The sequence below is a fragment of the Bufo bufo genome, chromosome 2 (genome assembly GCF_905171765.1).
Source record: "Bufo bufo chromosome 2, aBufBuf1.1, whole genome shotgun sequence".
NCBI classification, from domain to species: Eukaryota; Metazoa; Chordata; class Amphibia; order Anura; family Bufonidae; genus Bufo; species Bufo bufo.
The window spans coordinates 773,803,982-773,818,246 of record NC_053390.1 but is presented as its reverse complement, the minus strand read 5'-3'; the positions used below and the strand labels follow the sequence as shown (position 1 = coordinate 773,818,246).

Below are 14,265 nucleotides of genomic sequence, written 5' to 3'. Positions count from 1 at the left end.
CGCATCCGAGCCTCAGTTTTTGCGACTTGGATGCGCACCTATTCACTTCAATGGGGCCGCAAAAGATGCGGACAGCACTCCGTGTGCTGTCCGCATCCGTTGCTCCGTTCCGCGGTGCGCAAAAAAAATATAACCTGTCCCATTCTTGTCAGTTTTTTCCGGACAAGAATAGGCAGTTATATTAATGGCTGTCCGTGCAGTTCCGCAAATTGTGGAACGCACACGGACGCCATCCGTGTTTTGCGGATCCGCAATTTGCGGACCGCAAAACACACAATGGTCGTGTGCATGTAGCCTTTAGCTGTTCTCGTCTGTTCTGCTGATTAATTTCATGAAGTTTAGCACTTCACATCACTTTGTAGGCATCAACCTAAAGAAGCCCTCCATATTTTGTGCTATCAGTCACAATTAGAGTTGAGCGAACACCTGGATGTTCGGGTTCGAGAAGTTCGGCTGAACTTCCCGGAAATGTTCGGGTTCGGAATCCGAACCCGACCCGAACTTCGTCCCAAACCCGAACCCCATTGAAGTCAATGGGGACCCGAACTTTTCGGCACTAAAAAGGCTGTAAAACAGCCCAGGAAAGAGCTAGAGGGCTGCAAAAGGCAGCAACATGTAGGTAAATCCCCTGCAAACAAATATGGATAGGGAAATGAATTAAAATAAAAATAAAATATATAAAAATAAACCAATATCAATTGGAGAGAGGTCCCATAGCAGAGATTCAGGCTTCATGTCAGCAGAGAATCAGTCTTCATGTCATAGCAGAGAATCAGGCTTCACGTCACCCACCACTGGAACAGGCCACTGTCACATATTTAGGCCCCGGCACCCAGACAGAGGAGAGAGGTCCCGTAACAGAAAATCTGGCTTCATGTCAGCAGAGAATCAGTCTTCATGTCATAGCAGAGAATCAGGCTTCACGTCACCCACCACTGGAACAGTCCATTGTCAGATATTTAGGCCCAGGCACCCAGGCAGAGGAGAGAGGTCCCGTAACAGAGAATCTGGCTTCATGTCAGCAGAGAATCAGTCTTCATGTCATAGCAGAGAATCAGGCTTCACGTCACCCACCACTGGAACAGGCCACTGTCACATATTTAGGCCCCCGGCACCCAGGCAGAGGAGAGAGGTCCCATAACAGAGATTCAGGCTTCATGTCAGCAGAGAATCAGTCTTCATGTCATAGCAGAAAATCAGGCTTCACGTCACCCACCACTGGAACAGGCCACTGTCACATATTTAGGCCCCGGCACCCAGGCAGAGGAGAGAGGTCCCATAACAGAGATTCAGGCTTCATGTCAGCAGAGAATCAGTCTTCATGTCATAGCAGAGAATCAGGCTTCACGTCACCCACCACTGGAACAGGCCACTGTCACATATTTAGGCCCCGGCACCCAGACATAGGAGAGAGGTCCCGTAACAGAGAATCAGTCTTCATGTCATAGCAGAGAATCAGGCTTCACATCACCCACCACTGGAACAGGCCACTGTCACACATTTAGGCCCTGGCACCCAGACAGAGGAGAGAGGTCCCGTAACAGAGATTCAGGCTTCATGTCAGCAGAGAATCAGTCTTCATGTCATAGCAGAGAATCAGGCTTCACGTCACCCACCACTGGAACAGGCCACTGTCACATATTTAGGCCCCGGCACCCAGACAGAGGAGAGAGGTCCCGTAACAGAGAATCTGGCTTCATGTCAGCACAGAATCAGTCTTCATGTCTTAGCAGAGAATCAGGCTTCACGTCACCCACCACTGGAACAGGCCACTGTCACATATTTAGGCCCAGGCACCCAGGCAGAGGAGAGAGGTCGCGTAACAGAGAATCTGGCTTCATGTCAGCACAGAATCAGTCTTCATGTCATAGCAGAGAATCAGGCTTCACGTCACCCACCACTGGAACAGGCCACTGTCACACATTTAGGCCCCGGCACCCAGACAGAGGAGAGGTTCGTTCAACTTTGGGTTGCCCCGCAATATAATGGTAAAATAAAAATAAAAATAGGATTGAATGAGGAAGTGCCCTGGAGTACAATAATATATTGTTAAGGGGAGGTAGTTAATGTCTAATCTGCACAAGGGATGGACAGGTCCTGTGGGATCCATGCCTGGTTCATTTTTATGAACATGAGCTTGTCCACATTGGCTGTAGACAGGCGGCTGCGTTTGTCTGTAATGACGCCCCCTGCCGTGATGAATACACGTTCAGACAAAACGCTGGCCGCCGGGCAGGCCAGCACCTCCAAGGCATAAAAGGCTAGCGCTGGCCACGTGGACAATTTGGAGACCCAGAAGTTGAATGGGGCCGAACCATCAGTCAGTACGTGGAGGGGTGTGCACACGTACTGTTCCACCATGTTAGTGAAATGTTGCCTCCTGCTAACACGTTCCGTATCAGGTGGTGGTGCAGTTAGCTGTGGCGTGTTGACAAAACTTTTCCACATCTCTGCCATGCTAACCCTGCCCTCAGAGGAGCTGGCCGTGACACAGCTGCGTTGGCGACCTCTTGCTCCTCCTCTGCCTTCGCCTTGGGCTTCCACTGGTTCCCCTGTGACATTTGGGAATGCTCTCAGTAGCGCGTCTACCAACGTGCGCTTGTACTCGCGCATCTTCCTATCACGCTCCAGTGTAGGAAGTAAGGTGGGCACATTGTCTTTGTACCGGGATCCAGCAGGGTGGCAACCCAGTAGTCCGCACACGTTAAAATGTGGGCAACTCTGCTGTCATTGCGCAGGCACTGCAGCATGTAGTCGCTCATGTGTGCCAGGCTGCCCAGAGGTAAGGACAAGCTGTCCTCTGTGGGAGGCGTATCGTCATCGTCCTGTGTTTCCCCCCAGCCACGCACCAGTGATGGGCCCGAGCTGCTTTGGGTGCCACCCCGCTGTGAACATGCTTCATCCTCATCCTCCTCCACCTCCTCCTCCTCGTCCTCCTCGTCCTCCAGCAGTGGGCCCTGTATGGCCACATTTGTACCTGGCCTCTGGTGTTGCAAAAAACCTCCCTCTGAGTCACTTCGAAGAGACTGGCCTGAAAGTGCTAAAAATGACCCCTCTTCCTCCTCTTCCTCCTGGGCCACCTCCTCTTCCATCATCGCCCTAAGTGTTTTCTCAAGGAGACATAGAAGTGGTATTGTAACGCTGATAACAGCGTCATCGCCACTGGCCATGTTGGTGGAGTATTCGAAACAGCGCAACAGGGCACACAGGTCTCGCATGGATGCCCAGTCATTGGTGGTGAAGTGGTGCTGTTCCGCAGTGCGACTGACCCGTGCGTGCTGCAGCTGAAACTCCACTATGGCCTGCTGCTGCTCGCACAGTCTGTCCAGCATGTGCAAGGTGGAGTTCCACCTGGTGGGCACATCGCATATGAGGCGGTGAGCGGGAAGGCCGAAGTTACGCTGTAGCGCAGACAGGCGTGCAGCAGCAGGGTCTGAATGCCGGAAGCGCGAACAGACGGCCCGCACTTTATGCAGCAGCTCTGACATGTCGGGGTAGTTGCGAATGAACTTCTGCACCACCAAATTCAGCACATGCGCCAGGCAAGGGATGTGCGTCAAACCGGCTAGTCCCAGAGCTGCAACGAGATTTCGCCCATTATTGCACACCACCAGGCCGGGCTTGAGGCTCACCGGCAGCAACCACTCGTCGGTCTGTTGTTCTATACCCCGCCACAACTCCTGTGCGGTGTGGGGCCTGTCCCCCAAACATATGAGTTTCAGAACGGCCTGCTGACGTTTACCCCGTGCTGTGCTGAAGTTGGTGGTGAAGGTGTGTGGCTGACTGGATGAGCAGGTGGAAGAAGAGGAGGAGGAAGCTGAGTAGGAGGAGGAGGAGACAGGAGGCAAAGAATGTTGCCCTGCGATCCTTGGCGGCGGAAGGACGTGCGCCAAACAGCTCTCCGCCTGGGGCCCAGCCGCCACTACATTTACCCAGTGTGCAGTTAGGGAGATATAGCGTCCCTGGCCGTGCTTACTGGTCCACGTATCTGTGGTTAGGTGGACCTTGCCACAGATGGCGTTGCGCAGTGCACACTTGATTTTATCGGACACTTGGTTGTGCAGGGAAGGCACAGCTCTCTTGGAGAAGTAGTGCCGGCTGGGAACAACATACTGTGGGACAGCAAGCGACATGAGCTGTTTGAAGCTGTCTGTGTCCACCAGCCTAAATGACAGCATTTCATAGGCCAGTAGTTTAGAAATGCTGGCATTCAGGGCCAGGGATCGAGGGTGGCTAGGTGGGAATTTACGCTTTCTTTCAAATGTTTGTGAGATGGAGAGCTGAACGCTGCCGTGTGACATGGTTGAGATGCTTGGTGACGCAGGTGGTGGTGTTGGTGGTACATCCCATGTTTGCTGGGCGGCAGGTGCCAACGTTCCTCCAGAGGCGGAGGAAGAGGCCGAGGCGGCGGCAGCAGCAGAAGAGGCCGAGGCGGCAGCAGCAGAAGAGGTAGCAGGGGGAGCCTGAGTGACTTCTTTGTTTTTAAGGTGTTTACTCCACTGCAGTTCATGCTTTGCATGCAGGTGCCTGGTCATGCAGGTTGTGCTAAGGTTCAGAACGTTAATGCTTCAGGCTCTGATGGCACAGCGTGCAAACCACTCGGGTCTTGTCGTCAGCACATCGTTTAAAGAAGTGCCATGCCAGGGAACTCCTTGAAGCTGCCTTTGGGGTGCTCGGTCCCAGATGGCGGCGGTCAGTAGCAGGCGGAGTCTCTTGGCGGCGGGTGTTCTGATTTTGCCCACTGCTCCCTCTTTTGCTACGCTGTTGGCTCGGTCTCACCACTGCCTCTTCCTCCGAACTGTGAAAGTCAGAGGCACGACCTTCATTCCATGTGGGGTCTAGGACCTCATCGTCCCCTGCATCGTCTTCCACCCAGTCTTGATCCCTGACCTCCTGTTCAGTCTGCACACTGCAGAAAGACGCAGCAGTTGGCACCTGTGTTTCGTCATCATCAGAGACGTGCTGAGGTGGTATTCCCATGTCCTCATCATCAGGAAACATAAGTGGTTGTGCGTTAGTGCATTCTATCTCTTCCACCCCTGGGGAAGGGCTAGGTGGATGCCCTTGGGAAACCCTGGCAGCAGAGTCTTCAAACAGCATAAGAGACTGCTGCATAACTTGAGGCTCAGACAGTTTCCCTGATATGCATGGGGGTGATGTGACAGACTGATGGGCTTGGTTTTCATGCGCCATCTGTGCGCTTTCTGCAGAAGACTGGGTGGGAGATAATGTGAACGTGCTGGATCCACTGTCGGCCACCCAATTGACTAATGCCTGTACCTGCTCAGGCCTTACCATCCTTAGAACTGCATTTAGCCCCACAAAATATCCCTGTAAATTCTGGTGACTACTGGGACCTGAGGTAGTTGGTTCACTAGGACGTGTGGCTGTGGCAGAACGGCCACGTCCTCTCCCAGCACCAGAGGATCCACTAACACCATCACGACCATGTCCACGTCCGCGTCCCTTACTAGTTGTTTTCCTCATTGTTACCGTTCACCACAATAAGAAAAATATTATTCGGGCCAATGTATTGAATTAAAATTCAGGCCTTTTTTTACAGACACCTAACACTGTCTGGCTATCTATTTAGGTACCGTATTACACTAATACAGGCACACAAGTAATGACAGATTTGGTTGAATATAAATGTCAGGCCTATTTTTTACGCGCTGTGTGACAGATACCTTTAATCACAGAATTAGACTTGTATCTGCACTGTAGCGTGTGTGTTAAGTTTTTCAGAATGACACTATCAGCACCTTGAATCTAAGATATCCTTTTTGGGATAGATTTAAAGTAGGCCTCATATACCAGAAACTAGTTATTTTGAGAATGGCAAATTTGGGAATAGTTTTTCAACCCAGAACAAAAACTGTGCTTTTACGGTCACTAAATATAACTTGACCAGCTAAAACTGTACTGATTTGGAGGAATAGAAATGTCAGCCTGCACCTGATGTAGTATATGGCCAAAAAATAACCACACTGTTGATGGTTAAATGCACTTGGGTGACACAGGCTCAGCCTGCACCAGATGTAGTATATGGCCAAAAAATAACCACACTGTTGATGGTTAAATGCACTTGGGTGACACAGGCTCAGCCTGCACCTGATGTAGCAAAAAATAACTACACTATTGATGGTTAAATACACTTGGTGATAGCTCGTGCTGGTGCACAAGCAAGCCACAAAATGGCCGCCGATCACCCCAGAAAAAAGTGATATAAAAACGCTCTGGGCAGCCTAAAAAAAGTTAGCAATTCAATATCAGCACTTCAATGATCTACAGCTGGAGATCGATCACTGAATTAAGTCTTTTGGAGGAGTTAATCTGCCTAATCTCGCCCTAACGTCGCAGCAGCAACCTCTCCTTATGCTTGAATCAGCAGAGTGACGTGCAGCGCTACGTGACCCAAGCTTATATAGAGGCTGGGTCACATGCTGCACTGGCCAATCACAGCCATGCCAATAGTAGGCAAGGCTGTGATGGCCTCTTGGGGCAAGTAGTATGACGCTTGTTGATTGGCTGCTTAGCAGCCTTTCAAAAAGCGCCAAGGAAGCACCGAACACCGAACCCGAACCCGGACCTTTACGAAAATGTTCGGGTTCGGGTCCGTGTCACGGACACCCCAAAATTCGGTACGAACCCGAACTATACAGTTCGGGTTCGCTCATCCCTAGTCACAATTACTGTGACTTGTGAAGTGGTCCAAAAAGTTCTGCCTTTGTATTTTCTGCACTATGTTTCCGACAGCCCCTTATTTTGACAACTCTCTGGCTCCAGAGCTTACTGTGTTCACCAGAGGTCGGTCTCACCCCGCTTCCCTACAAATTACAGGACGATGTTCCCCGTCGCTAGTCCCTCCCTGCTCCCCTCTGTTTCTCTCTCCTACGTGTCTCTGTCAGTGTTCATTTCATGTCAGTGTTGTTGAGCGTTGACTCTGCCTATCTGGGTCTGTATTATATTGCCTTATATATATTGCGTTATATACACTTTTTTGTCTATGTTTTGGGAGAATACCATATGGTTTTTAGAAGTATATATAGAGGGCGGCTCACTAAAGCCCAAAAGATGGAAAAGGTGCTCTATCCGAACAGAGCGTACCCAACGCTCGTGTGTAGGGGGTAGTTGTAGGAAAAGTAAAGGGATGGCACTCTAGTCATACGTAATGCATGGAAATGAGTATTTTATTAGTATTAACTGGCTGGTAGATACCAGCTGTTGGCAATGAATATAAGTATAAAAGTTGATTGGATCATGTAATAAAACTTAGGTATAAAATATCGTACTCCTAGAAGTATAAAATAGAGACAGAATAATAACAATGCATAAATAGTGGATAATAACAACAATGCATAAAAAATAAATTGCCGGTATGAGCCAATATGACTGGTCTATGTCAGCTGGACATAATGTAGATAATAGTATTAGGCCAGTTGGCGTAAACTTTGGAGGTAAATGTTTAGACAATGCACAAATAATACCAATGCATAGGAGGTAGATTTACAATAAATAGAAGTCAGATAAAAATATATATACAAAGGTCAAGTAAACCTATTGGAGATAGGTGCAGGTATACTGTCCAATGAGGTAAGAAAGGGAACAGCTGTGGGTGAGAACTGGGGACATCCCTTTTGTGGGAAATGGTAGTTCAATCCGATCTAAGTTTGCCCCCTTTGTTCTGGATCAATAGGGTGTTTCACCTCCGATCGGTAGTTTTGTTTCCACAATTTGTCCAACAGTAGTGTTATAATAAAGTGCTGCTGATTTAGCAGATACGTTACCCTCCTGTAGGTCAGAGGCAGGTTGGTGAGCGGCTCCTGGCGGGCGGGTGGCGTCCACGTGTGTTCTTCCCGCTCGAAATCTTTGTTTCTGCTTACGGAGCTGTGTGCTCAGCCTGTCTACTGCTGTGGCTGATCGTCACTTCCGGTGACGTCACTTGCGCTTGCTGACTCTCCCGCTCGATTCTCATCGGCGTTACACGTGGTGTCCGATGGCGGGAATGAGAGGCTGCGGCTTTTTCAAAAGTTTAAGGGAGCTCCGGAGCTTTTGAGATTCTAGGATCCTTTTAGCTAGCTTGGTATGAGTATGGCTACCTCAAATTACCCCATACGCGTTTCGGAGCTTGCTGCTCCTTCATCAGTTTCCCACTGATGAAGGAGCAGCAAGCTCCGAAACGCGTATGGGGTAATTTGAGGTAGCCATACTCATACCAAGCTAGCTAAAAGGATCCTAGAATCTCAAAAGCTCCGGAGCTCCCTTAAACTTTTGAAAAAGCCGCAGCCTCTCATTCCCGCCATCGGACACCACGTGTAACGCCGATGAGAATCGAGCGGGAGAGTCAGCAAGCGCAAGTGACGTCACCGGAAGTGACGATCAGCCACAGCAGTAGACAGGCTGAGCACACAGCTCCGTAAGCAGAAACAAAGATTTCGAGCGGGAAGAACACACGTGGACGCCACCCGCCCGCCAGGAGCCGCTCACCAACCTGCCTCTGACCTACAGGAGGGTAACGTATCTGCTAAATCAGCAGCACTTTATTATAACACTACTGTTGGACAAATTGTGGAAACAAAACTACCGATCGGAGGTGAAACACCCTATTGATCCAGAACAAAGGGGGCAAACTTAGATCGGATTGAACTACCATTTCCCACAAAAGGGATGTCCCCAGTTCTCACCCACAGCTGTTCCCTTTCTTACCTCATTGGACAGTATACCTGCACCTATCTCCAATAGGTTTACTTGACCTTTGTATATATATTTTTATCTGACTTCTATTTATTGTAAATCTACCTCCTATGCATTGGTATTATTTGTGCATTGTCTAAACATTTACCTCCAAAGTTTACGCCAACTGGCCTAATACTATTATCTACATTATGTCCAGCTGACATAGACCAGTCATATTGGCTCATACCGGCAATTTATTTTTTATGCATTGTTGTTATTATCCACTATTTATGCATTGTTATTATTCTGTCTCTATTTTATACTTCTAGGAGTACGATATTTTATACCTAAGTTTTATTACATGATCCAATCAACTTTTATACTTATATTCATTGCCAACAGCTGGTATCTACCAGCCAGTTAATACTAATAAAATACTCATTTCCATGCATTACGTATGACTAGAGTGCCATCCCTTTACTTTTCCTACAACCATATGGTTTTTGCCTTTTGTGCATATTTTCCCGTAGTAGACTTTGTATATGTTACTACAGGCGACCCTTAACGGCCCCTTTGTGGCTTGTGGTGTGTCAATGCAATTAATTGTTTTTATGCTGTGTTTTATGGACTAATAAAGATATATTTCTACATGTGGTGCAGTGTGTTTTGCTATCGATATAGTTGCTTTTCTTTGCGTCGTTGTATGTCTACACCTACATAATTATACAGTTTTTTTTAACAAATAGCTCATATTTATAGGCATACTCCTTCATTCACAGTAGCAAGGAAAATGGGGCATGCTAGGGACTGTAGAAGTGGCCATTAGAAGTGACTTAGCGTAGCCACATTTAGGGAGTATAATGAACCTAAAGAGGAGCTGATGGTCTGGAAAAGAGGTAATCGATCCATCATTAACAAAATAATGTTTTATAAGGAATATTTGCTGCTTTCTTTTATATTAATTGGAAAAAATCACAGTGCTTCTTTAAATGATAAAATTCTGGCTGCCTGTAGCCACCAGTAGAGGGAGCTCACTTTCCTGCAAATGTGATAATACATTGAACTAAATAATAAAACAGTATGCAGTAAGCTCACAAGCTCCATCTGGTGGCTGCAGGCAGTCAAAGTCTAGAGCACTGTGTCTAACACCTTGCTCATGACCTGTCTTACCAGTGACCTGTATTTTGTCTGGTCATTTCACAATACAAGAATATGTAAAATAACACCTGAGACTACATTTTTGCTACAGTCGTGAACATGGTGAGTTATAGTTACCTGGACTAAAGGAAAGAGAAGTCCAACAGCAAAGTTGCTCAGCCAGTTGACAGAACCAGCTATCATAAAGGCTGCGGGACGCTGAGACTGCGGAAAAATCTCTCCTACCAGGACGAAAGGGATCCCACCTTTAATGAGAAAAGATAACAAAATGTAAGTATAAATGCATAATACGGCACATACGTTAAAATATAAATAATCCTGTGTTCTGTATGGTAAAAAACATTGTAGATATTGCAACCAAAGCATAAATGATTCCACAGGAAAATGTGAAGCCTATGATTCGCTATGACCAATGCTGAATGACAAGTAGGTATATGTACATCTGTAATGATGGGAATGATTTTCCATGTAGGAAATTGTTCCCACAGCTTCTAGTATTAATATGAACATTTATTCCATCTAGTAGTGGATATTGTCTGATTTTTCATGTTAAGGGCTATGGACATGGAGGGAATGTTTTTACATATATTATATTAGCAATTACCTTGACTTAAAAAACTCTAATTAAAGGGGTTTTCCGAGATATTTTTACCAATGACCTATCCTCTGGATAGGTCATCAATATCTGATCTGTAGGGGTCCAACACCTGGGACCCCCACTGACAGGGGCTACTCTACAGGGAAATTTCCCAGTGGGCCGATGCCCAGGGGCCATCTGAGCCCTCCTCATGGGCACTAGCCAAGTAAGTAACGATCTGTCACTCTCAGAGTTAATTAATGCTGGGGGCATCAAGTAATGTAGTTGTGTACCTGACCGGCGACCACACGTCGTCATCGTCCCCCCCCCCCCCCCCCCCCCCCCCCGATTCCTAAATTCAACTATATTGCCATCCTAAGGCAATTGGTGTAGGAGGACAGAATGTGGCAGCTGGAGATGGTGGCCACCACAAAAGGGTGGCTTCTGAGGAGGTATTTTGTCCTGCTGGGGCATTATTTTGTGCTGCACTGTGTTTTTTGATGCTGCTGTGTCAGTTTATTGTGTTGCACTGATGTATTTGGCTCTGCTAGGGTGGTATTTTGTGCTGCAATATGGTTTTGCTGGCCCCACCTACTTGTGTTAGCCCTGCCTTCTGACAGTTTGAACCCACCTACGACATGGGGTCACTTTTATTTTTTATTTTTCCAGGTGCACTTTAAGTTCCCAGTCCGCCCCTGTCCGCTGATCAGCTGTTTGAGAAGGCACCGACACTGGCAGTAGCTCGGTGGCGTTCTTGCAGCTTTCCCTAGGCCATCACGTTCATTAGTTACATGGCCTTGGTGTAGCTCATCCCCTTTGAAGTGAATGAGGCTGAGCTGTGATACCAAGCACAGTCGCTATCAAATGAACGGCGCTGTGCTTGGTGAGCAGGGAGAAGACCATGGTGCTACTGCGAGCACTGATACCTTCTTAAACAGGAAATATTTTAAAGTTTGCAATCCTTGTTCTTTCGTTCATTTTCAAACTCCATGATAGACAGTTTGCAACCTGCTGGATGTGAAATCTCTGTATCCACAATGCTTCTGTATTCATTAGCTCTTATGTGTCAGCACAGCTTCACTCCTGGACCTATTTCTCCTTCTACAGCTCATGAAGGATGTTCTCTCACTGATGTTGATGAGTATGTGATTCCCCCCTTCTCTTCACCCCCTGCAGACCCTGCTGTGTTTGTGCTTTCCTCCCTACCTACACTCTGATACAGGACAGACTGTGCAATCCATCATACAGTCCTGATCAAAAGTTTAAGACCACTTGAAAAATGGCAAAAAATCATATTTAGCATGGCTGGATCTTAACAAGGTTCCAAGTAGAGCTTCAACATGCAACAAGAAGAAATGGGAGTGAGACAAAACATTTTTTGAGCATTCAATTTAATGAAAACAACGAATAAACTGAAACAGGCTGTTTTCCAGCTGATCAAAAGTTTAGGACCACACCTCCCAAAAAAACCTAAACTCCCCCAAAACAGAAATCCAACTTCCAAACATGAACTCAGTAATGAGTAGCTCCGTCGTTATTGTTTATCACTTCAAAAATTCGTTTCGGCATGCTTGATGCAAGCGTTTCCATGAGGTGAGTGGGAACATTTCTCTAAGTGGTGAAGACGGCCGCACGAAGGCCATCTACTGTCTGGAACTGTTGTCCATTTTTGTAAACTTCCCTTGCCATCCATCCCCAATTGGATTTGGATCAGGGGAACACGCAGGATGGGCCAAAAGAGTGATGTTATTGTCCTGGAAGAAGTCCCTTGTCCTGCGGGCATTGTGTACTGTAGCGTTGTTCTGTTGAAAAACCCAGTCATTACCACACAGACGAGGGCCCTAAGTCATGAGGAATGCTCTCTACAACATCTGGACATAGCCAGCGGCCGTTTGACGCCCGTGCACTTCCTGAAGCTCCATTGTTCCACTGAAGGAATAAGCACCCCAGACCATTATGGCGCCCCCTCCACTGTGGCGCGTAGAAAACATCTCAGGTGGGATCTGCTTGTCATGCCAGTAACGTTGGAAACCATCAGGACCATCACGGTTAAATTTTTTCTCATCAGAAAATAAAACTTTCTTCCACCTTTGAATGTCCCATGTTTGATGCTCTCTTGCAAAGTCCAAACGAGCAGTTCTGTGGCGTTCAAGGAGATGAGGTCTTTGAAGATGTTTTTTGTTTTTGAAGCCCTTCAGTCTCAGATGCCGTCTGATGGTTATGGGGCTGCAGTCAGCACCAGTAAGGGCCTTAATTTGGGTCGAGGATCGTCCAGTGTCTTGACGGACAGCCAATTGGATCCTCCGGCTCAGTGCTGATGAAATTTTTTTGGGTCTTCCACTTGACTTTTTTGTTCCATAACCCTCAGGATCATTTAAGAAATTCCAAATGACTGTCTTACAGCGTCCCACCTCAGCAGCGATGGCGCGCTGTGAGAGACCCTGCTTATGCAGTTCAACAACCCGGCCACGTTCAAAAAGGGAGAGTTTTTTTTGCCTTTGCCATCACAACGTGTGACTACCTGACAGAAAATGACAATGAATCTACATCTTTGTACAGATTTGGCCTTTTAAAGGCATGTGGTCCTAAAATTTGGATCAGCTGAAAAACAGCCTGTTTCAGTTTATTCGTTATTTTCAATTAATTGAATGCTCAAAAAATGTTTTGTCTCACTCTCATTTCTTCTTGTTGCATGTTGAAGCTCTACTTGGAACCTTGTTAAGATCCAACAATGTAAAATATGATTTTTTGCCATTTTTCAAGTGGTCTTAAACTTTTGATCAGGACTGTATCTGAAGGCTTGGATGCCCTCTTCCTCTCCACTCTCTGATTTGCTCTGTACAAACACTCCCCACCCGCTGCTATCTCTGCCTAAAGAGAGGGGTAGGGACGAGGCCGGTTCCAGGTTCATGTGGGAACTTGGGCGATAAATCTCAGTGGGCCCATTTTTTTACAGTGACATGTCCCCCTGTGCCCCCCAGAAAGTATAATGATCCCCAGTGACCCCCAATATACTGTATTGGGGCCAATGGGAGTCATTTTTCTGAATGGGGGCTCTGGGGGTCATTATACTGTATGGTGGGGTCATTGGGGATCATTACACTGATTAGGGGGGCAATACTCATACTGTGAAAGGGGCACTCACACAATATAATAAACCCCCCCTCCCAATATAATAACCCTGGCCCCCTCATAGTGTAATGACCCCCCAATGGCCCACTAACATAGCTATCATTGCTGGAGCACAGTCCTTTCATTCTCTTACTGCAGCTCCTCTCCCTGCACTCCGGTGCAGAAGTGAGACACACGTCATAACATCACCGCTGGGCCGGGCTTGGAGGAGAGAAGGAGCGCAGGGAGATGAGCTGTGGTTAGTGAATGAAAGGACTGCTGGCTACCCTGTGCTCCAGCAATGAGCGCTTCCATCTAAATCCCCCCCCCCCTCCTTCGCCACGCCACTGTAAAGTGGGCCCAGGGCCGTTTCTAGTCAAAATGTGACCCTGGGTAAAATCAAAAGCGTAGCCCCAAATCTTGTAATAATGTACTTCACACTAGTGTTTTAACTGGATCCAGCAGGGTTCAGCAAAAACGCTTCCGTTACTGATAATACAACCGTCTGCATCCGGTTGTATTATCTTTAACATAGCCAAGATGGATCCGTCATGAACTCCATTAATAGTCAATGGAGGATGGATCCGTTTTCTATTGTGACTTGCATTGGGGGTCATGCCGGATCCGTCTTGCTCCACATCCCAGGATGGAAAGCAAACTACAACATGTTGCGGTTTGCTCTCCGGTATGGGAACGCAACTACTGTAAACGGAACGGAATGCATTTTGGAGTAAATGGGGATA

The 14,265-nt window shown here is 47.4% G+C and overlaps 1 protein-coding gene across 1 annotated transcript in view; it reads right to left on the bottom strand.

The window, feature by feature from the left end:
* Positions 1–14,265, bottom strand: part of SLC2A9 (solute carrier family 2 member 9) — a 447,321-nt gene that overhangs the window by 70,146 nt on the left and 362,910 nt on the right. The window contains exon 12 of the mRNA XM_040419103.1: positions 9,952–10,079. Coding sequence (XP_040275037.1) covers positions 9,952–10,079 — 128 coding nt within the window. The remainder of the gene's footprint in view (positions 1–9,951; positions 10,080–14,265) is intronic.